General features: G+C 55.5%; 1 protein-coding gene across 2 annotated transcripts in view; it reads left to right on the top strand.

Moving 5' to 3' along the window:
- Window positions 1–22,744, top strand: part of SPTBN2 (spectrin beta, non-erythrocytic 2) — a 31,303-nt gene extending 8,559 nt beyond the window's left edge. For both annotated transcript variants that reach the window (XM_063093291.1, XM_063093290.1), the window contains exons 7-35: window positions 1,052–1,164; window positions 1,327–1,514; window positions 2,885–3,002; window positions 3,550–3,708; window positions 4,003–4,305; window positions 5,372–5,525; window positions 5,757–6,627; window positions 8,352–8,489; window positions 8,866–9,622; window positions 10,114–10,316; window positions 10,682–10,772; window positions 11,013–11,159; window positions 13,169–13,432; window positions 14,629–14,853; window positions 15,159–15,248; window positions 15,606–15,997; window positions 16,193–16,397; window positions 16,920–17,294; window positions 18,149–18,393; window positions 18,491–18,629; window positions 18,889–18,973; window positions 19,211–19,407; window positions 19,751–19,881; window positions 19,971–20,046; window positions 20,124–20,174; window positions 20,374–20,594; window positions 20,856–21,029; window positions 21,528–21,570; window positions 21,884–22,744. In XM_063093291.1, the coding sequence (XP_062949361.1) occupies window positions 1,052–1,164; window positions 1,327–1,514; window positions 2,885–3,002; window positions 3,550–3,708; window positions 4,003–4,305; window positions 5,372–5,525; window positions 5,757–6,627; window positions 8,352–8,489; window positions 8,866–9,622; window positions 10,114–10,316; window positions 10,682–10,772; window positions 11,013–11,159; window positions 13,169–13,432; window positions 14,629–14,853; window positions 15,159–15,248; window positions 15,606–15,997; window positions 16,193–16,397; window positions 16,920–17,294; window positions 18,149–18,393; window positions 18,491–18,629; window positions 18,889–18,973; window positions 19,211–19,407; window positions 19,751–19,881; window positions 19,971–20,046; window positions 20,124–20,174; window positions 20,374–20,594; window positions 20,856–21,029; window positions 21,528–21,570; window positions 21,884–22,117 (6,389 nt within the window). In that variant the 3' untranslated portion in view covers window positions 22,118–22,744. The remainder of the gene's footprint in view (window positions 1–1,051; window positions 1,165–1,326; window positions 1,515–2,884; window positions 3,003–3,549; window positions 3,709–4,002; window positions 4,306–5,371; window positions 5,526–5,756; window positions 6,628–8,351; window positions 8,490–8,865; window positions 9,623–10,113; window positions 10,317–10,681; window positions 10,773–11,012; window positions 11,160–13,168; window positions 13,433–14,628; window positions 14,854–15,158; window positions 15,249–15,605; window positions 15,998–16,192; window positions 16,398–16,919; window positions 17,295–18,148; window positions 18,394–18,490; window positions 18,630–18,888; window positions 18,974–19,210; window positions 19,408–19,750; window positions 19,882–19,970; window positions 20,047–20,123; window positions 20,175–20,373; window positions 20,595–20,855; window positions 21,030–21,527; window positions 21,571–21,883) is intronic.
- The last annotated feature ends 282 nt before the right edge of the window (window positions 22,745–23,026 follow it).

The raw sequence follows: 23,026 nt of genomic DNA, 5'->3' as shown, positions 1-23,026 counted from the left end.
GTAGGCTAAATACAGTGTTCCTTGGAGAGCGTCGGAGAATCACGGCTATAAAATAGAACACAGAAGCGAAGTTAAGTACTCTATAGCTTTCGGAGGTGACTCCGGTGGGTCCTGCCTGCATGTGTCTTCAGCAGTGGTCGAGAGCTCCCAGTCTCGAGGGTGTGGTGCTGATAACATGAAGGCCACGGGTTCAGATCGCTATATAGGGATGGCCGGTTAGCTCACTTGGGAGAGCGTGGTGCTGACAACACCAAGTCAAGGGTTAAGATCCCCTTACCGGTCATCTTTTTAAAAAAAAAAAAAAACTTCCAGTCTCCACTAAACACAGCTTTTTTTTTTTTTTTTTTTTGGTGGCTGGTACAGGGATTGAACCCTTGACCTTGATGGTGAGGTTCCCAGTCTCATAGTCCTACCTTTAGGTAGGGTAGTATAAAATCTGGCCTAATGAAGAGAGCCCGGGGATTTCAAGTCATAGCCCTGGTTGTGTGGTGATGGCCAATTTGGCTGGGAGGACACTCACCTCCCTGGGCTCATGAGATTTAGGACTGAGGTTAGAAATGACCGTGACCATGCCCCAAGATGTGCTGCCCAGGCTTACTGGGCCCATTGCTCTGAACATCCCAGGTTCAGGAGGCTTAGTTCATACCTTCCATCCCGCTGCCCCTGAATCCATTGACTTCTTAGACATCTTTGCAGCCTGTAATTCCGTGATCCATCCCCGGATTGGAATGCCATTTCTTTCTTCACTTTTATTCCCCCATGAAACTCATGTTGGTCTCCACTGAGAACACTGGTAAAAGCCACCTTGGGCTTCTGGGTTTTGTACTGTGCTTGGAGTGCCCTTCCCATTTCTAGAAGGGGGAAAAAAAGCGAGTTTTTTGGTGTACTTTTAATCTAAATGGTTGTCATTTTGCTCTAAAAGGGGCTGGAAAGATGTCAGCCTAGAGGTCTGGGAGGGCCCCAGTCTTGGGGTAAGTGATTCAAATTGCAGGAGTATTTCTGGGAGGCAGCTTTCTAATCTCTGCCTGACCCCAGTGGTCCTTTTTCTCAGATGTGAATGTGGACCAACCAGATGAGAAATCAATCATTACCTATGTGGCTACATACTACCACTACTTCTCCAAGATGAAGGCTCTGGCCGTGGAAGGCAAAAGAATTGGCAAGGTACACCCCACCGTGCCACCATGGGACAGCAGGCAGAAAGGCCAGAGGAGTCCTGGCCCGGGGTTCTTACTCTCCTAAAGCAGTGGTGGGCAGGGTGGAGCTACAGGACTAGGCCAGGAAACCCTGTGGGCAGGACCCCCATGTCTGTCTCCTGTCTCCCAGGTGCTGGACCATGCCATGGAGGCAGAGCGCCTGGTGGAGAAGTATGAGGCCCTGGCCTCAGAGCTGCTGCAGTGGATCGAGCAAACAATCGTGACCCTCAATGACCGGCAGCTGGCCAACTCCCTGAGTGGGGTCCAGAACCAGCTGCAGTCCTTCAATTCCTACCGCACTGTGGAGAAGCCGCCCAAGTAGGTGTCCCCTGGACCCCTGCCCTGCTGGGGTATGCCTGCCCTGAGCTGTGCTCACACAAGAGCAAGCCTAAATTAGGGCGGCCTTTCAGGAGGGAAATTTGGCAGTACCTAAATGCAGTGGAGGCTCGTTCCCCCCAGCTCAGAGCACCAGAAGGATCCCAGCAACATAGATATCCCAAAATAAATTTTGTAATGATTAACCACTTTAAAAAAATCATGCTGTGGAAGGGCCGGTCCGTGGCTCACTCGGGAGAGTGTGGTGCTGACAACACCAAGTCAAGGGTTCAGATCCCCTTGCTGGTCATCTTTTTAAAAAAAATCATGCTGTGGAAATGATTGCTATGGTGTGTGGAGTTTGTGCAACCCATCAGATAAGATTACTGGTCGGGTGTCACAGCAACCCAATCCCAGCATAGGGACAGGTGGGTGACAACTGGCAGCACAGTTCTTATCGCTTATGCACTTTAGCAATTAACTGTTTTCAAGTGTGCGATTGCTGTTAGGTAATTCTATATAGTACATGCTAAAATGTCTGTTTTTTCTATCATCAAGCTCTTTTTGAGTTAATATGTCTCGGCTCCAAAACAATATTAATCCAGAAAATAACTGTTCCTGTATAATCCTGGGAATGATTTAAGGTGTGCCCTTTGACCCAGAAAGTTCTGGGTACTAAACAAAGATGTTCACTAACATGATCTTTCTAAAAGAAAAACAAGTCATGGTGCAGCCACTGAAAATATTTTAAAAAGGCATTTACCAACGTGAAAAGATGTTCATAAAAATAAGCAAAGAAGCAGATTACAAAAGGGTTCCCTGTGGACAGCAGAGAACACAGTGCTAAGCCTCTGGGTTCGAAGTGCCCGAGTTCCAGTCCCGGCTCTGCCCTTAGCAGTTGTGGCTGTGGGGCACGTACCCAGCCCCTCCGCGTCTGCTTCCTCCCTTGGGGAGGTGGCAATGAGAATGCCAGCCCGCCCCCCACCCCCGGTTCCCTGTCCCCTCCCTCCCCCCACCGCCCCCTTCCACTGCTCCGCAACATCTTAGAATGGAAAAAAAATAATATAGTAAATAAATTAAAAAAAAAAAAAAGAATATGTAGATAACAGTGGGAAGTGGGCGAGGTGACACGCGCGGAGCCCTGAGAGCAGGGTCCGGCTCACGGTGAGCGAGTCCCGGGTAAACGTTCGCGGCGCTTACGCTGGGACCCACGTGCGGGAGACGAACCGAGCGCATGCGCACAGAGGGGTAAAAGCGGTTGTTGTTTCGGGGTGGTTTCCGGTGGTTTTCAAATGATGCTGCGTTGAAGAGCAGGGAGGCCCTGTGCCCCTCGTGACCTTTGGCTCTGGCCCCCGCCCGGCCCCCTGCCTCAGGTTCACTGAGAAGGGGAACCTGGAAGTGCTGCTCTTCACCATCCAGAGCAGGCTGCGGGCCAACAACCAGAAGGCCTACACGCCGCGCGACGGCCGGCTCATCTCCGACATCAACAAGGTCTGCAGCCCCGGCCCGCACGACCCGCACACGCCTCCTGACCAAGCCCTGCGACCCCCACTTCACACTCCGTCCAGCTGCCTGCACCCCCAGACTCTGACGTCCTCTCACCCACGCCGCCCCTCCACCCCCGTCCAGCTCTCCCTACGAGGCCACATGAGGAAATGGTACCCCACGTCCCTCATCTTATTCAGCATGTCCCTAGCTCTCTATCCCTACTTTTATTTTATTCTTCTCACTACCATGTGGTAAGACTAACAAAAGCAAAAATCAGGGTCGCCCACAGTCCCCCCACCACCAGCAGATCCAGCGGTTTCCATCGTTCCTGTACCCTCTGGCCTGGCCCAGAGCAGACGTCATTTTTATGAGGCTTCACAGCCCCCTACCCTGACACCACCCTGGTTTCTCCCACCTCCACGCACAGTGTCACCAACTGCACTCCACAGACGCTCTAGACCAAGCTCCCTTGGGCCATAGCGTGTGTCCCCCAGTCCCGCTGACCCCACCCGCCCTGGCCCTCGACACTCATCCTGTCCCCACCATGCAGGCTTGGGAGCGGCTCGAGAAAGCCGAGCACGAGCGCGAGCTGGCCCTGCGCACAGAGCTGATCCGCCAGGAGAAGCTGGAGCAGCTGGCCGCCCGCTTCGACCGCAAGGCCGCCATGCGCGAGACCTGGCTCAGCGAGAACCAGCGCCTCGTCTCCCAGGTAGGGCACAGGGCGCTCTTGGGACGTCCAGGCTGGACGGGAGAATTGGGAGAGAGACAGTGGTGGATCAGGAGCCCTGCAGTGTGGGGAGATGATGAAACACGGAATCCAGGAACCAGAGGCCGGAGGCTTGGGCCGAGAAAGGGTCAGTGAGACCGGATGGGACAGGGAGGAAACTTTGAGCCACATCATGCAGTTGGCATCTTGCAGCCAAAGCATTCTAGGGGACAGAAGGGGCCAGCAGAGATGCTGTCCTTTGGTTCCCAAATCTCCTCTCCCTGCCTCCTGCCCCAGGACAACTTTGGGCTGGAGCTGGCGGCAGTGGAGGCAGCAGTGCGGAAGCACGAGGCCATTGAGACAGACATCGTGGCCTACAGTGGCCGGGTGCAGGCAGTGGATGCAGTGGCCGCAGAGCTGGCCGCCGAGCGCTACCACGACATCAAGCGCATCGCAGCACGGCAGCACAATGTGGCGCAGCTCTGGGACTTCTTGCGGCAGATGGTGGCCGCCCGGCGGGAGCGGCTACTCCTCAACCTGGAGCTGCAGAAGGTGTTCCAGGACCTGCTCTACCTCATGGACTGGATGGAAGAGATGAAGGTACAGGGGCTGCCGTCGGGGCAGGGGCAGGGGCGGGTTGGGGACACGGTAAGAAGAAGCTGTGGGGGAACAACCGTGGGGACATTCGCTCATTTGCTCAGCTGGCCTTTGTAGAGTATGGACCAGTGCAGGGCCTGTCCCTGGTTCTGATGAACAAGGCAAACAGGCCACTGTCCATGTGAGGCTCACATGCCAGTGGGAGGAGACTGACGAAACCCATGGACTCTGCTGCACAAAATCACAGGTGCTCACACACCTGTGAGGAAACTGGCGCAGGTTGTGTGATGGGCCGTCAAGCAAGGCCTCTGAGCAAAGCTATTTAAGATGAGCCCAGAATACACAAGGAGCCAGCACAGGGGGATCTGAGGAGAGAATGTTCCAGGCAGAAGGAGCAGCTAGGCCCAGGCCTTCGGCCATACAGCACAGCATGTTCAGGGGCAGAAGGGAGGCCAGGGGACTGGAAGTAGGGGGAGGGAGCTGTGGTGTGTAGTAAGGGAGGGCGCAGCCAGCTCACCTAGGGCCTTACAGGCCTGGCCAAGGAGTCTGGATTTTATTCAGAGGAACACCAAGCATTTAAAGTGATTAGAAGGTTTTGAGAAGGGGAGAGACGTGATTCTGCTTAACAGTTTTAAAAAGGTCACTTTGTCTATTATGTGATGAAGGCCTATGGGCAGCCAGAGTGGGAGCAGAGAGGCCAGTTAGAGGCTGTTGCTGTCTCTAGGTGAGGGCTGGGCCTACAGATGAGTCGGGGGAGATGCTGAAGGTTGCTGGGGGTTGGGGGTGGAGCTGTGACAACAGAAGGGTGTTGAGGATTCTGGGGCTGAGAAGATGAGTCACAGCAAAGAATCCAGGAGCAGGATTTGGTAAAAAAGCCATCCCCCGGGATGGGAATTGAGGATAAGGAGGCTGGGGTGTCAGGACAGAACTGGGTTATCCTTGTGTGAGGGAGTGAGCAGGTGTGCTCACCTGGGCGTGACACCTGGAGCCTCCCAAAGAGGTCAGAAGCAAGGCTAGCAGTGTGCACCTGGCCGGGAGGGAACTGAGGGCACGCGTGTGTGCCTGGCAGGGCCGGCTGCAGTCTCAGGACCTGGGCAGGCACCTGGCTGGAGTGGAGGACCTGCTGCAGCTGCACACACTGGTGGAAGCCGACATCGCCGTGCAGGCCGAGAGGGTGCGGGCCGTCAGCGCCTCTGCCCTGCGCTTCTGTGACCCAGGAAAAGGTGAAAACCAGGGGAAGTCTCTGGCAAAGGGTGGGGCTGGGAGCGAGAACATGAAGAGCTGAGGTGGAAGAAACCTGAGAACAAGGATGATGCTGGGTGGGTGACAGGCGACAGAGAAGAGCCAGGGAGGGAGGCCTAGGAGAGTGGGGTGGAGGGACTCATGACCAGGGTGGGTGGGGAGCAGTCAAGGGCTGGGTTACAGCTCTGCACCCTCTGCTGTGACTTTTTCAGAGTACAGACCGTGCGACCCACAGCTGGTGTCAGAGCGGGTGGCCACCCTGGAGCAGAGCTACGAGGCGCTGTGCAAGTTGGCAGCAGCACGGCGGGCCCGTCTGGAGGAGTCAGGGCGCCTCTGGCGTTTCCTCTGGGAGGTGGGCGAGGCTGAGGCCTGGGTGCGGGAGCAGCAGCACCTCCTGGCCTCTGCCGAGACGGGCCGGGACCTGACCAGCGTCCTCCGCCTGCTCAACAAGCACATGGCCCTGCGGGGTGAGATGAGTGGCCGGCTGGGGCCCCTGAAGCTCACCCTGGAGCAGGGCCAGCAGTTGGTGGCCGAGGGCCATCCTGGGGCAGGCCAGGCTGCCACCCGCGCAGCTGAGCTCCAGGCCCAGTGGGAGCGGCTGGAGGCCCTGGCCGAGGAGCGTGCCCAGAAGCTGGCCCAGGCTGCCAGCCTCTGCCAGTTCCAGGCAGACGCAAATGACATGGAGGCCTGGCTGGTGGACGCACTCCGCCTGGTGTCCAGCCCTGAGCTGGGGCATGATGAGTTCTCCACACAGGCCCTGGCCAGGCAGCATCGGGCCCTGGAAGAGGAAATCCGAGGCCACCGTCCAACCCTGGACGCCTTGAGGGAACAGGCGGCGGCCCTGCCTCCCGCTCTGAGCCGCACACCTGAGGTGCAGGGCAGGGTGCCCACCCTGCAGCGGCACTACGAGGAGCTGCAGGCCCGGGCGGGCGAGCGAGCACGGGCCCTGGAGGCAGCCCTGGCGCTCTACACCATGCTCAGCGAGGCGGGGGCCTGCGGGCTGTGGGTGGAGGAAAAGGAGCAGTGGCTGAACGGGCTGGCCCTGCCGGAGCGCCTGGAGGACCTGGAGGTCGTGCAGCAGAGGTAGGGCTCTACAGGCTCCCTCCTGGACTGGCCTTGTGAGTTGGGGGGACAGGGTGTGGGGGGGCGGGTCCTGCCATATGCTGCCCGCTACATCCCTTTGAGTCTTCATGGTTATCTGTTTTAGTTTTAATGAAAAATGTTAAATATACCCTAAAGTAGAGAACATGATGCAACATACTCCTATAAACCCCATCACCCAGTTTCAATTATTGTCATTATCTTGCTCTATTGGATTTATCTCCCTTTTAAAAAGAAAATCCCATGGGCTGGCCACTTAGCTCGGTTAGTGTAGTGTTGTAACACCAAGGTCAAAGGTCGGATCATGTACCAGCCAGCTGCCAAAAAAAAAAGTAAGATTAAAAGAAAATCTCCAATATTATCATTTCGTACCCCATTCTTTAGGATGCATCCTTTAAGAAATGTGAGGAACCATTATATACAATATATTTTTTTCCTCTAGAAAAACCCGAAAAGACAATATGTTATTTTTTAACTGTGTGTGTGAACACGGTTAAAATAACTAAGGCTTTGAAGTTATAAACTCTTTAGAAAGAGATACTGATTAACCACTCAGGAAATAGTTTTATTTACAGAATAATCTTAAAATTGTTTAGAAGGACATTTTTCTTATAAAACCACAATACCGTTATCTCATAGAATAAAATCATCAGTTCCCTGATATCATCTACTATCAATCTATAATCAAATTTCCTGGTGGTTTTAAAAATGTTCTTAAAGATAGTTTTAGTTTTCAAGATTATTCTGTTATAGGAGTTGACAAACTAGAATCCTTGGGTCAAATGCAGCTTGCTGCCTGGTTTTGCAAATAAAGCTTTATTGGAGCAGAGCCATGCGCATTGATTTACATATTATTTATGGCTGCTTTCACAGTACAAGAGCGGAGCTGAATAGTGGCAACAGAGACTGTATGGCTACAAAGCCTAAATTATTTCTTCTTTTTTTCCTTTTTTTTTTTTTTTGTGGCTGCTGGCCAGTCTGGGGATGCAAACCCTTGACCTTGGTGCCATAAGACCATGCTCTAACCAACTGAGCTAACCAGCCAGCCAACACCTAAAATGTTTCTATCTGGTCTTTTATAGAAAATGTTTATAAACCCTACCTTATTAGAATGTAAAATGGGGCTGGCCAGTTAGCTCAGCTGGATAGAGCACAGCCTTATAACACCAAGGTCACAGGTTCAGACCCCTGTACCAGCCAGCCAGAGCGTGGTGCGGGTAACACAAAGGTCAAGGGTTCGGATCCCCTTACCAGCCAGCTGCCAAATAAAAGAGAGAATATAAAATGTCCCTGGGAAAAGTGATACTTCACATCTTTATTATGTACACAAATATTTTGGGTTATTGCTTCATTTTTAACACACATTAGTAGGATGAGACCTGGGTAGGCAGCTAAGGGGTAAGTCCCAGGAGGAAAAGCGAGGCTCTGACAAAGGGTAGGGCCATGTGCCAAGGTCTAGTTGGACTTGTGCAGCTGTTCCTGACCTTTAACTTTCACCATCTTTTTGAGCAACTCTAGAGATGACAGTTTTTCTACTTGTTTTGGGGGAGTTAGGGACCCACAGATGCAATGACCCTTGCAGGCTAGGAGTGCAGAGAGCCCTGTCTGTAAGCCTCACGTCGAGGGAGAGGGGTCCTCGATGGCGTCTCAGTGGCGGACTGCATGCTGCCTCCCAGCGCTCATGTCCAGCTCTTCCACCCCCTCAGGTTCGAGACCCTGGAGCCTGAAATGAACGCCCTCGCAGCGCGGATTACTGCCGTGAATGACATTGCCGAGCAGTTGCTGAACGCCAACCCCCCGGGCAAGGACCGCATTGTCAACACCCAGAAGCAGCTCAACCACAGGTGGGCTTGGAGAGGGCAGGATGAGGGGACAAGAAAGAATGAAGCAGATGAGGATGGTAGTGGAAGGGTTTTGTAGAGTTTTAGCCTGCAAGGGGGGCTAAAAATGAGGTAGGAAACTGTCTGGAATATGCTGGGGGAGGAGAAATGATGGAAGAGATGAGAGGGGATCGAGGTGGTCTGAAGAGGCTGGTGGCTGGACAGGGGTCCGTCCAGAAGAGAGTCAAAGGAGGTGAGTGGGAGCAGCCTCGTTAAGAAAGCAGAAGCAGGTAGGCAGAATATACCAAGGGAGACAGGCAGGGAAGAAGCTTCCAGATAGACCTGGACAGGGCAGGAAAGCTGAGCACCTCTAAATGCCAGACCCTCCCCCTACTCTCAGGTGGCAGCAGTTTCGGTCCCTAGCAGATGGCAAGAAGGTATCTCTGACCTCAGCCCTGAGCATCCAGAACTACTACTTAGAGTGCACAGAGACCCAGGCCTGGATGAGAGAAAAAACAAAGGTCATTGAGTCCACCCAGGGCCTGGGCAACGATCTGGCCGGGGTGCTGGCCCTGCAGCGCAAGCTGGCCGGCACTGAGCGAGACCTGGAAGCCATCGCTGCCCGGGTGGGTGAGCTGACTCGAGAAGCAAATGCCCTGGCTGCTGGCCATCCAGCCCAAGCCCCTGCCATCAAGGCCCGGCTTGGAGAGGTGCAAGCAGGCTGGGAGGACCTAAGGGCCACCATGCGGCGTCGAGAGGAGTCATTGGGTGAGGCGCGGCGGCTGCAGGACTTTCTACGCAGCTTGGACGACTTCCAGGCTTGGCTGGGCCGCACTCAGACTGCTGTGGCCTCTGAGGAAGGGCCGGCCACCCTGCCTGAGGCAGAGGCCCTCCTGGCTCAACATGCAGCTCTGCGGGGAGAGGTGGAGCGGGCCCAGAGCGAGTATAGCCGGCTGCGGGCCTTGGGCGAGGAGGTGACCCGGGACCAGGCCGATCCCCAGTGCCTCTTCCTACGGCAGCGGCTGGAAGCCCTGGGAACTGGCTGGGAGGAGCTGGGCCGGATGTGGGAGAGCCGGCAAGGCCGCCTGGCCCAGGCCCATGGCTTCCAGGGATTCCTGCGTGATGCTCGCCAGGCTGAGGGCGTGCTCAGCAGCCAGGTGAGAGCCCAGTGCGAAAAGTCTCAACCAGGAAGAGGAGGAAAATAGCTACCATGGGAGGTGCAAAGGAGCATGGTGGATGGGGAGGAAGGTGCCAGTGGTGGAGTCGTTGAGGAAGCAGGATGGGCAGGAAGAACATGGAAGAAAAACGTGACAGTGGGGGAAAAAAAATATATATATATATAAATTTAAAACTACCAAAACTATCTTTAGAAGAAATAGAAAACCTGGCTAGTCATATAACTGTTAAAGAAATCGAATCAGTGGCTAGAAATAGGATGGAACAGGACTAGGACTGGTAAAGGTCCCCCAGCTCAGCTCCCTTGTAACCTTCTGAGACCCCCACATTAGCAGGCACCCTCCCCCTCTGTCTTAGAGCTGCCCGTCCCCAGATCGGCCCCTACGTCTCAGATGCGTCCTCTGGGTGGGTCCCTTCTGAGGGGTTGAATCATGCTCTGAGAAGTGAGCTCGATATCGTCCCTCCTACACAGGAATATGTTCTGTCTCACACGGAGATGCCGGGGACGCTCCAGGCTGCCGATGCCACCATAAAAAAGCTGGAAGACTTCATGAGCACCATGGACGCCAATGGGGAGCGGATCCGCGGGCTCCTGGAGGCGGGGCGCCAGCTGGTGTCCGAGGGTAACATCCATGCCGAGAAGATCCAGGAGAAGGCGGACTCCATTGAGCAGAGGTATGAGGACCGTGGGCAGATGAGGGCCTGAGAGGGAAATACGTGAAAACAGGAGGGCCTCAAAGATGGAGAACATGGCACAGGCAGACTGACAGATGGGGCGGGAGCTGACAAAAGCAGAGGAGGAAGAATGAAGTGGTTGGAGAGGGACGGAACCGTGAGCTGGGGGGCTCTACCATCCCCACACAGGGCAGAATGAAGTCTGCTAGGGTAGCAGGCCTGGAAATCAGGGTCTCTGGGTTGTCTTGCAGGGCTCCTGGAAGGCATTATGCCCTAGGAGGAGGACTGAGGGCCTCTAGGTTAGGGAAAGGGCCATAACCTTTTCACAGCAAATTCAAAGGTTTCACAAAGGGCTGTCACTGCAGACACAGGAAGAATCAGGAAGCCGTGCAGCAACTTCTGGGCCGTCTTCGGGACAACCGTGAGCAGCAGCACTTCTTGCAAGATTGTCATGAGGTGAGGCTCTCTGTTACCTGATGTCCCCTGTGGCATTCTCTAGCCATTCCTCCCCCATAGCACCCTCACTCTGTGAATCTAGAATAAGTGCATTGTGCTGTCCCCGAAGCATGTGAGCCCTTCATGCCTCTTCCCATCTACTGTCTACCACTTCTTCTGGCTCACACTTGCCCCCTTTAAGCCCCCCACCCCCCGAGATGTCCTCTGCCCCTCTCCATCCCTGCTTTATGTTTGGTCCAGCTGAAACTCTGGATTGACGAAAAGATGCTGACAGCCCAGGATGTGTCCTATGACGAGGCCCGCAACCTGCACACCAAGTGGCAGAAGCACCAGGCATTCATGGCCGAGCTGGCTGCCAATAAAGACTGGCTGGACAAGGTGGACAAGGTGAGTGGTGAGAGGCCAGCCTCAGGGCTGCCTCTGCAGGGTCCCATGCAGCGCAGGGAGGGGCCGATGCTGCACCTCCAGGGTAGAAAGTCATGGCCTAGGGAACAAACGTCTTAGGGCTGCAGGACAGCAACTCCAGAAAGTACAAGTTAGTAGAGAGCCAAACTGTAGCTTCGATTCAACACATAACTGTTCCTGGGTCCAGAACAGGATGACGCTCTTCTGCGGGGCTCTACAAACCTTTTCTATAAAGGGCTAGATAGAAAATATTTTAGGCTTTGCGGGTCATACGGTTTCTGCTGTGACTACTCATGTCTGCTGTCATAGTGCAAAAGCAGCCATAGAGGATACATAAATGAATGAGCGTGCCTGTGTTCCAATAAAATGTTATTTATGAAAACAGGTGGGGGGCCAGATTTGGCTCATGGGCCGTAGTTTGCCAACCCTTGCTTTTGAGTCTCATTCTTCCTGGTACTTGGTCTCAGACCCAGCTCTTCCTGAAGAGTAGAGGATGGGTGAAACTTTATTTCTACTTAGCAAGTATTCCTACAGAGCATTATGTGTGCTCAGCATTCTGCTAGGGGTTGTGAGTTATATAAAAAGACACTTTCTTTCCCTCAGTGACTTGATGATTGGGGAGAGGAGGAGACCAGTGTGTTTTCAGTTTTTCTATTTGTTCAGCAAATATTTACTTGGTGTTGCTATATGCAAAGCGCTGTACTAGGCACTGAGTAGGGAACAAAGGTGATTCCATTGTGGGCTCCACCCTCAGGGAACAGCGCTGTAGCCAGGATAGGAGACGTATGCACAGATCGCTGAAGTAAACCCAGAGCAGCATATGAGTGACTTAAGAGAGAACTCGATAGAGCCTGGGGGCTGAGGAGAGAAGAGATACGGGAATTTCAGAAGCAGGAGCAGAGATATTGAGAGAAAGATGTTTCTAGGAAGAGAAAACAGTGTGAGCCAAAAACCAGGGCTGTGGAAGTGGGAGCCTGTGTGGGAGCAAGGGGGTGAGTCAATCTGGCAGGAGCACAGAATGTGTGCAGGAGCCCCATAGAGGAAAAGGTGGGAAAAGCATCCTGGCCCGAGTCATGCAAAGCCCTGAGCACTGTGTAAGGAGTGCTCAGAAGTGTGGGTCGCGCTGCAGGTTGTAAAGCTACGCAGCCAGTGCTAGCCTAGGACACTCTTCAACTGACAGCCGTGTATAAAGTGGCCTGAAGGCAGCGTCTGGGTTTGTGTTCCCCTAGAAGCAGACCCTGAAACAAGGATTCTAATGTGACCCACTTATATGGGAGGTGATCTCACGAAGCCACCCATAGGGGACTGGGGAGATGAGGCAGAGAAGGGATGGTGGTCAATAAAGTTACCCCAGGGGGCAACGGGGGCCCAGTCCTACAGGAGCACTCTGGGAGACGGCGTAGAACACACATCAGTGTTATCCCAACCAAGGCCAAGGACACCAGGTGTTCATCTGTGTCATTGATTGAGGGTTGACTCTGGGGGCATCTGCTCCCTGGCACTTCCAGCTCATTGTCCACACAGTTCAAGGGAATACACTTCCCTCACCTCCCCAGAAACAAAAGTTCTCAAGCAGAAAGGCTGGAATTGGTGAAACCAGGTGGGACTTGCCCTAGTTCATGTGAGGAGTGATGAGTTAAGAAACATGAAATGATAGCAAATAATGCAAGTTCACATGCAGCATAACACTAGAAACCACAAGCCCTAGGAAACCCCAAATAAAGAAAGACTGCAGTGGCGTCTTACTTGAGATGAGGTTTGAGCTGGGCCTTGAGGGAGGTGTGGGGTTAATCAACGAGGTTGGGCAGTGGGCAGTCCAGAAACGGTTAAACACCTCTGAGAAGTGTATGTTAATGAGAACACACAAGAACTTGGAATTTCTGCCCACCCTTTAGGTCTCCACTGCCCTTTAGGTCCCTGGTCTGCTATTAGCCCTACGGTACAGTGGTGTCTGATTCTGGCACTTACACCTTCTTTGTCTTGCCACTCAGGAAGGGCGGGAGCTGACTCTCGAGAAGCCAGAGCTGAAAGCCCTGGTGTCAGAGAAGCTGGGGGACCTGCACAGGCGCTGGGACGAGCTGGAAACCACCACCCAGGCCAAGGCCCGCAGTCTTTTCGATGCCAACCGAGCCGAGCTGTTTGCCCAAAGCTGCTCTGCCCTGGAGAGCTGGCTGGAGAGCCTGCAAGCCCAGCTGCACTCTGACGACTACGGCAAGGACCTCACCAGCGTCAACATTCTGCTCAAGAAGCAGCAGGTGTGCTGCGGGCCTCTGATGGGGATGGTGAACAGCACAGAGGAGGAGGGAGTCTGTGGCTCCCAAGATTTGGGAGGTCATTCTGAAGCCTGGCAGATAACATCTTCACTTACATTTCTCAAAGTGATGTCTGTGGGCCACTGGTATAAGAATCTCTAGGGCTGTGTATCAGTCAAGGTCAGATCAGGAGATAGAGACCACACTAGTAATTTGAACAGGGGAACTTTAGCAAAGTGAAAGGAAGTATTAAGTAGCACAAGGTAGTTAACTACTAGAGGGGTTAAGAGAACTCTACAGCAGGGGTCAGAAAACTTTTCTGTAAAGGACCAGATAGTGAATATTTTGGGCTTTGTAGGTCATATGGTCTCTGTCACAATTATTCACCTCTGTCTTTGTAGGGTAAAAGCAGCCATGGACAGACAGTACGTGAAAAGGAGTGTGGCTGTGTTCCAATAAAACTTTACGAAGATAGGCAGTGGACTAGGGTTGCCACTCACATTCCAGCATCTGCTCTAAAGAACACAGGACTAGCAATGTAGGGAGTAGCTACTACCTCTAGGGCCATGGAAGGAACAAGGTGGCTGAGTTTCAGACCTCACTGGAGAGGGCAGAGGTCTACTGAATGGCTGAGAAATTTGCTGGGGTGTCATGGGCCAGAGCAGGTCTGAAGCTGGCAAGCCAAGGCTGGCCAGCAGGAAGTTGCCTCTGGAGTGCTCGCACAACTTGCTGGAAGGTGAGAGTCACTGGATCTCTTGCACACTGTGGGCAGTTTGCTGTAGGAGCAAGAGGAAAACTCACTGGAACTGTTGGAAGCCCCTTCCCCTGCTAGGCGTTGTGGTGTCCCTTCCGCGCCCTCTACTGACGATGTCTAGCATTTCATCCGCTGGCAAAGGAGAAATCTTTACAGGGTCCAGCTACGGTGTCTCAGACAAAGTAGGACAAAGATGGGTTTAGAATTGAGGTGGATTTGGGACTGAGAGGCAATAAATTGATAACTGGCGCAGTTATTACACTCCCCTGGATTCTTATGCATATTGAAGTTTGAGATCCACTGATCAAGGCCATGAGGAGATGCTGTCCCTGGGGTGAGCCCCTGAGACAAGAAATCATGATTGGCTTGATATGGACTAATGTCTCTTCTGTGTTTGAAGGTGGAAATGCGGTGCTAACACCTCCCTCCGCTTCCGGGTTTTCAGATGCTGGAACGGGAGATGGCCGTGAGAGAGAAGGAGGTGGAGGCGATCCAGGCCCAGGCACAAGCACTGGCTCAGGAAGACCAGGGTGCAGGGGAGGTGGAAAGGACCTCAAGGGCCGTGGAGGAGAAGTTCAGGGCACTGTGCCAGCCCATGAAGGAGCGTTGCCAGCGCCTGCAAGCTTCTCGCGAGCAGCACCAGTTCCACCGGGATGTGGAAGATGAGATTGTGAGTCACTGGGGCCAGGGACGGGATAGAGTCTTCATCTTGGCAAATCGCCCCTGCCACATGGCTCTCCAGCCTCCTTCCTGCGTGCTGGGGAGATTGAAGTAGTGCTCTGTTTCCTCTTCCCTTTGGCATTAAAAAATCTCCCCTCTAGGGAGACTTAGGGATGCTCTCAGGTCCCTTTTCCCCAGAACCAGAGATGACTGTTCCCTGCATACCCACCAATAGCCCTAGCTGTCCCCACTATCCACAGTTAGTGCCCTCTTTGCCCTCTGGACCTCCACTGAGTGCCCGTCTTTCTCATCCAGCTGTGGGTGATGGAGCGTCTGCCCATGGCTAGCTCCATGGAACATGGCAAGGACCTGCCCAGTGTTCAGCTTCTCATGAAGAAAAACCAGGTGAGACAGAGGCTAAAGGCAAGAGAATAGTTCCCAAGAGCCTCCCCAGACTTGGACATTTGTTTTTCTGAAGACCTGGGGTTTCTCTGGCCCCGCTTGATGCCGCGTGTAGCTCTCAGCGTCTGTGGCTCACGTTTCCTCACCTCGGGAGGGTGGGTTCTCTCGGTAGGACATCATGTGGATTGAGGGGGCATTACCGTGGCCCCCCTGGGCCAGGGAAGAAGAGAAGCAAAGAGGAAGGAAGAGGGACAAGAGTGTGGAGAGAGAGCTTGATGTTGAGAAGGTCTGAGGGGGGATGTGGGACTAGGGGTCCCTTAGCCAGCCTGCCAGTGTTTCCTCTTCTGTGGCTGCGGACAGACCCTGCAGAAGGAGATACAGGGCCATGAGCCCCGGATTGCGGACCTCACGGAGCGGCAGCGTGCTCTGGGTACAGCAGTAGCAGGCCCGGAGCTGGCTGAGCTGCAGGAAATGTGGAAACGCCTGAGCCACGAGTTGGAGCTCCGAGGGAAGCGACTTGAGGAGGCCCTGCGGGCCCAGCAGTTCTACCGTGATGCCGCCGAGGCAGAGGCCTGGATGGGCGAGCAGGAGTTACACATGATGGGCCAAGAGAAAGCCAAGGACGAGCCGAGCGCCCAGGCTGAGGTGAAGAAGCACCAGGTACTGGAGCAAGCCCTGGCCGACTACGCTCAGACCGTTCACCAGCTGGCAGCCAGCAGCCAAGACATGATTGACCACGACCACCCAGAGAGGTGAGCACAGTAAGCAGCAAAGGGGCCCAGCCCCTGGTGGCGGGGGGTGCTGTCTGTGTTATATGTGTGCAGAACCATCTAGAAAGCTGGAGAAGCAGGGACTTGGCAAGCATTTGGGGGACAAGACTCCACAGAGCAGACTGGGGATCAAGCCATGTCCCCTAAGTTGCGTAGCACCTCCCCACTCCTCTGTAGCACGCGGATATCGATCCGACAAGCCCAGGTGGACAAGCTGTACGCCAGCCTGAAGGAGCTGGCTGGGGAGCGGCGGCAGCGTCTGCAGGAGCACCTCCGGCTGTGCCAGCTGCGCCGCGAGCTGGATGACCTGGAGCAGTGGATCCAGGAGCGCGAGGTGGTGGCAGCCTCCCACGAGCTGGGCCAGGACTATGAGCATGTGACGGTGAGCAGAGAGGACCCACTAGGGCCTCATCCCAGGCAGAGGGCATGAGACCAGACCGAGCAGGTGCTGCCCTCCTGGGTTTTAAGGTATATGATTTGAAGAATTGTACAGAAAGGGGAATATGGGGCTGAGCACTGGCAAGGGCAGAGGGAAATTGCCAATCACTGTTTTTCAACAGAAATCAGCAAAACGGGGTGACCTTAAGATTCCTCTCCACAGTTTGGGGGTTTGAGTCCTTCCTGGTGCAGAAATATGGACCATAGTGCATCCTTCTCTGAGGGTTAAAGGTTCCAAGCACCTCCAGATGCCTTTGCTGGGGTGGAGGGCATCAGTCAAATTCAAGGTCAGGGGAAGCAGCTGCCTTTGCTCATTAACCCCCCTCTGGTGAAGAAACCTACTCTGGCCCATGTGGCCCAGGGAGAGAAGTGGGTACTGGGTCTGGGGAGAGAGGTCTCCCTCGTCAGGCAGAGACCGTGTGCACCAGTGTCCCAGCACTGTCCATACAACCGCTTTCTCCACCAGATGCTCCGGGACAAATTCCGCGAGTTCTCCCGGGACACGAGCACCATTGGTCAGGAGCGTGTAGACAGCGCCAACGCGCTGGCCAATGGGCTTATTGCCGGGGGTCATGCTGCACGGGCCACCGTGGCCGAGTGGAAGGACAGTCTGAACGAGGCCTGGGCCGACCTGCTGGAGCTGCTGGACACACGGGGGCAGGTGCTGGCTGCCGCGTACGAGCTGCAACGCTTCCTGCACGGGGCACGCCAGGCCCTGGTGCGAGTGCAGCACAAGCAGCAGCAGCTGCCAGATGGGACCGGCCGTGACCTCAATGCCGCTGAGGCCCTGCTGCGCAGACACTGTGCCTACGAGCACGACATCCAGGCCCTCAGCGCCCAGGTCTGACACAAGCATGGGAGGTGGGGGGTGCTTAGAGGACACTTTGTGGGAAATGGCAGGGAGTGGGGGAAGTTCTTGGGAGCCAGGGCAGATCTCAGAGATATTGGAAGGATGGCGTCCTCTGGAGGGTCATTTAAGGAGGGTTTGGAATTGCTCCAGGAAAACATCTCTGGCCAGGGGACGTCTAGCCACTAGCCACTGCATTCACACTTTTAATGACAGGCCTCCTTGAGGGCCCATAACATTCTCAGGTGGTCCCAATGGCTAGAAGATTCTTGATGCTGTATTAAAATCTGCTTGTTCAGGGGCCGGCCCGTGGCTCACTCAGGAGAATGTGGTGCTGATAACACCAAGGCCACGGGTTCGGATCCCTATATAAGGATGGCGGGTTCGCTCACTGGCTGAGCGTGGTGCTGACAACACCAAGTCAAGGGTTAAGATCCCCTTACCGGTCATCTTTTAAAAAAAAAAAAATCTGCTTGTTGTTGCTGCCCAGGCTAGAGCTCTAGACCCACTCAAAATAAGCATAGGTCCTCCCTTCACCTTTAAACCCAGTCAGCCCCCACCCAGATCCCTTCACACTGAATATCTCATTCTAGCAAGCTTCGAGGTCCTTCACGTCCTGGACAGGCCTCTGAAGCTCAGCTGCCCCCCAGATGAGACCTGTCAGGACAGAGTGTGGCACGGGTCCCTCCTTCCTCCCTTTCAGCCCCAACCCTTTGCTCCTCGTCCACCTCTTTGACTGGTGAAGTGACTGGAAGTGGTGGGCAGCATCCAGGCCAGGGGAGGCTCGGGAGGCTCGGGGAGGCTCGGGGTCTCCCCACTGTGCCTGACTCTGACCTGGGGCCCCACAGGTCCAGCAGGTACAGGACGATGGCCACCGGCTCCAGAAGGCCTACGCTGGGGACAAGGCCGAGGAGATTGGCCGCCACATGCAGGCTGTGGCCGAAGCCTGGGCCCAGCTTCAGGGAAGCTCCGCGGCCCGGCGCCAGCTGCTGCTGGACACCACAGACAAGTTCCGCTTCTTCAAGGCTGTCCGGGAGCTGATGCTGTGGATGGACGGGGTTAACCTGCAGATGGACGCCCAAGAGCGGCCCCGGTGAGACCACGGTGCCTGGTGCCTTGCATGGGTTGTAGGGGCTGGCAGCTGTGATGGGGCTGTGGCAGTGGGTGATACTGTCTCTGTCTCCCACCAGGGATGTGTCCTCTGCAGATCTAGTCATCAAGAACCAGCAAGGTATCAAGGCCGAGATAGAGGCCAGAGCAGACCGCTTCTCCTCTTGCGTCGACATGGGGCAGGAGCTGCTCGCCAGGAGCCACTATGCGGCCGAGGAGGTGCGTGAGGCCTGGCGTGGCCAGGCCCTCCACGCCGTGCAGGGCTCGACACTGACTTTTCCTCACTCTTCCTGCCTCCTCTCATTCTTCCTTTCCAAATCTTTCACTCTTCCCTTAGCACTGTTCAGGGATTTTCCACATCCCATCTTTCCCCCAGAACCGTCTGCCTCTTGACATCAGAAATCACTACTCCCCCTGGACATCCCCCAGGGACCCTGGAAGGGCTCCCCTGGGTGCTAACTCCCATCTCTGCCCCCAGATCTCGGAGAAGCTGTCTCAGCTGCAGGCACGGCGCCAGGAGACAGCTGACAAGTGGCAGGAGAAGATGGACTGGCTTCAGCTTGGTGAGCTGCTGTGGGGGCACCAGGCCCTGGGAGGAGAGGCTGGGCATCTCGCTGCCAGTGGTTTCCATAGTAGGTGAGACCAGGAACCCTGGTTGTGGAATTCAAGGCACCCACCCTTGGCTCTGCTCTGGGGCAGTGACTTCTTCTGTGTCCCTGTTGTTGAGATTGCCATAGGTACTGTGTCATGTCAGTGCCCACTCTGACCTGCCATCTCTCTTTGACCTCCAACCCCGGCAGTTCTGGAGGTGCTCATGTTTGGGAGAGATGCAGGGATGGCAGAGGCCTGGCTGTGCAGCCAAGAGCCGTTGGTGCGAAGTGCCGAGCTGGGTTGCACGGTCGATGAAGTGGAGAGCCTCATCAAACGGCACGAGGCCTTCCAGAAGTCGGCGGTGGCCTGGGAGGAGCGCTTCGGCGCGCTGGAGAAGCTCACTGCGGTGAGGGCAACAGGAGCCCAGGGATGCCCACCCCAACCTGGCGCCCCAGGCCTGTGCTCCCTCCTGCTTGGAGAACACATTTCTTGTCTTCCCACTGCACCAGCGTCTCCCAGCTGTGAGTGGAGAGGGCTGTTGTCACGACCCCTTTAGGAGTTGTCAGTTCCCCAGGGTGATGCTGAGAGGCACCATCTCCCCGTTGCTTCTTATCTCTGCCTTCTTTGCGAATTCTATCCTCCATCCTGCCTGTTTCATCAGACGAGAGCTGAGACATTGCAGCTTTCCCCAGCGCCCTGGTCCTCTAACGTGACACCTTCTACACTCTGACCTCAGCATTTGTTGACAGCTGGAAGAGCGGGAGAAGGAGCGGAAGAGAAAGGAGGAGGAGGAGCAGCGGAGGAAACAGCCCCCTGCTCCAGAACCCACAGCCAGACTGCCTGAAGGGGACCTGGTGAATGGCCAGGCGGCTCCTGACCGGTGAGAGCCGGGACACCTGGGGTAGGAGGATGAGGCTGAGCCCAAGCAACCCAGGACTAATTATTCTGTGCCACCTTTGGCTATTCCAGAACCCAGCCCCAGCTGCCACTGTCCACACAAGCACCCAGCATTAATGGCATCTGTACAGATGCAGAGTCCTCCCAGGTAACCCCGCAGCCCCCTGTGCCTCCATCAGCATCTAGCCTCCTCGTACGTCTTCTTACAGCCGCTTGTTCTTGCAGCCCCTGTCAGAACAACAGAGACTCGAGCAGGGCAGCTTCCCAGAAGAGCCTGTGAGTTTCCCCTGGAGGTGTGGGTGACTGGGAGATGAAGGGACAAAAAGAGGTGGTGGGAATACTGGGATGGGAGAGGGTGGAAGCTCACAGAAAACCTGGGGTGGGAAGACCAGCTTCTGGACATGCAGCTGCAGGACACCCAGACTCGGTATCTGCCATCACATCCTTAGGCACTGACACTGTCTTTGCCCCACAGGGGTCTGGTGCAGGGGATGAAGCCAATGGGCTTCAGGGAGAGAAGCAGACCCGGACACGGGGCCCAGCCCTTCCTGCGATGCCCCAGAGCAGGTCGTCTGAGTCAGCCCACGCTGCCACCTTGCCCTCTCGGGGGCCGGAGCTCTCTGCCCAGGAGCAGATGGAGGGGATGCTGTGCCGCAAGCAGGAGATGGAGGCCTTCGGCAAGAAGGCTGCCAACAGGTGCTGGGCTGGCCACGCAGTGCCTGTGGCCACTTCAGTTCCTACCTTCCAAGGAGGCGTCCCTGGAGCCTCCTCCCAGATAAGGAGGGAGGGGTGCCCTTTGGGAGTGTGTCCTCTGGAAAAGGGGTGGACTCAGGACCAGAACGGGGCCTCAGAGGAGGGCTGGAGGGTGTGAAGTCAGTCCTGGGACACCCAAGGAGTCCCACTGAGGCCAGCCAGTCAGCCCGTCTTGCCTCCTGATCTGTGCTGTGTCCTGCCCAGGTCCTGGCAGAATGTGTACTGTGTCCTGCGTCGTGGGAGCCTCGGCTTTTACAAGGATGCCAAGGCAGCCAGCGTGGGAGTGCCATACCACGGAGAAGTGCCTGTCAGCCTGGCCAGGGCCCAGGGCAGCGTCGCCTTTGATTATCGGAAGCGCAAACATGTCTTCAAGCTGGGGTAGGAACAGGGACCGGTGCCCTCAGGATCGGAGGGGGCGTTCAGTTGAGCCAAGGAGCTAGGTCCAGAGGGAGTGGAGTTACCTGTGAGGATTACCTGAATGGCTGGGGACAGAAGCAGAGGAGGGAGAGGTGGATGATGCTGTATTCTGCACTGAGGGGAGCAAGGGAGCCAACACACAGGCCTGACGGACCAGGTCAAGCTGACAAGTGGTCCTGGTGGGAAATCTGAAGGCAGGGTTCTGGCACTCCCCTGCCTCCAGGGCCTGCCCCTCCTGCCGGCAAGCGGCCAGAGCCCTCTGCAGCCAGGCACAAATGATGGGCTCTTGTACCGTCCTGGGAATCGGAAGAATGCACAGGATGCGTCTGATCGGGCTCTGAGGGCTGCAGCTGGGATGCCCTCCTAGCCTAGTCTCTGGGCTTTAACCACGCTCTCACCGGCACCGATTTGGCAAACACAGATTCTCAACTCTGCCCTGTGGCTTCTCTTTCCCAACAGCTTACAGGATGGAAAGGAATACTTATTCCAGGCCAAGGATGAGGTGAGCTGGCCCCTTCTCCTCGCGCGTTCCCATCTGTCCGTGCCACTCTCCGACCCCTCCAGGTGCCGCCTCCCCTCCGTCCCCGTCTTCTTCCCTGTCTCAGGTGTGTGTTCTCTGTAACGAGAGAGCCACAGTGGGCCTGCGACACCCCAAAACGTGCTCTTATCTTAAAGGGCTCCATTCTCTGCTGATGAGATGAAACAGTGTAACTGTCCTTCTGCCTGCTTGACGTCTCCCTGCTGTCCCCACCCTGCCAGCTGCTGCCCCGGAGCAGCGTCCTTGAAGCCGACAAATTGTCTTCCATCCTCTTTAGGCAGAGATGAGCTCGTGGCTGCGGGTGGTGAATGCGGCCATTGCCACTGCGTCCTCTGCCTCTGGGGAGCCAGAAGAGCCCACGGTGCCCAGTGTCACCCGGGGCATGACCCGGGCCATGACTATGCCCCCAGTATCGCCGGTGGGGGCTGAGGGACCCGTCGTGCTTCGCAGCAAAGATGGCAGAGAACGAGAGAGAGAAAAACGCTTCAGCTTCTTCAAGAAGAACAAGTAGTTGGGGCCAGACTCCCAGGCCAGTCCCTCCCTCTGTTCAGGAAACTGCCAGGGACTGTCGACAGGGACCACCCTCTTGTCAGGACAACTGCCTGCTGCTAGGGTCTGTTGCCAGGGTCAACCCATCACCGGGAACTGTCACCGGGGACAAGTTGATGTTCCCAAGGGCAACACTTTTCTCTGCTATTTAATTCCAGACTGGTGGTGGCACCCAGGCAGCCCCCAAGTCCTCTCCCGCTCCCCCCACCTCTGCCCTCTCCCCCTAGCCTCTGCCTCTATCTCACCACAGTGCGGACAGTGCTCCGCCCTCAACAGAGGCCACCTGGGGAGTGGCTGCCCCTGCCTCAGGGTCATTCTCCCACCACAGTGAGGGTACCCCCTCCACACCTGGATCTTTGCCCTTGGGGACCAGCCAGGAACCTCCCAGAGCTGAAGCAGGACCTGGGGGCAAGAGTGCCGGATGATGGAGTCAGAGGCACGAAACTTTCCTGCCCAACCTTCCTCATCCTCTGACTCGAGGCCACTCCGTCTCCAGCTACTCTCAATGGCTTCCGGGTGTGCGTTGTTCAGGGGCAACCACAGCCTTGAGGCTGGCCAAGGAGGTGATTAAACAGCTCAGCTTCTCTTACTGCCTCTGGGTGTCTTTGCTTTCCTGGCCACAGCCTCTCTGCCTAAACCTGTGTTCCTTCCTTTGGCTCTGGTCGCCTATGTGTCAGGTTTCCACTCTGCCCCCAGCCTCCAAGCCCTCGGAGAACCATGTTACTCTGAAAGCCTCGCTATCTCAGTCTCATTCCCCACAATAATGACCTTCAGCTTGCTGGGCTCTCTAATGCCCAGGCTCTTTGTAGTCCAAAGTTCACCCTGGGTCAGGATGAGGCTGACAAGCAGTTTTCCTGTTAAAAGGCAGTGA

The sequence above is a fragment of the Cynocephalus volans genome, chromosome 4 (genome assembly GCF_027409185.1).
Source record: "Cynocephalus volans isolate mCynVol1 chromosome 4, mCynVol1.pri, whole genome shotgun sequence".
Classification (NCBI taxonomy): domain Eukaryota; kingdom Metazoa; phylum Chordata; class Mammalia; order Dermoptera; family Cynocephalidae; genus Cynocephalus; species Cynocephalus volans.
Note: the sequence above shows the minus strand (reverse complement) of the source record. Positions and strands in the feature narration are given on the sequence as shown.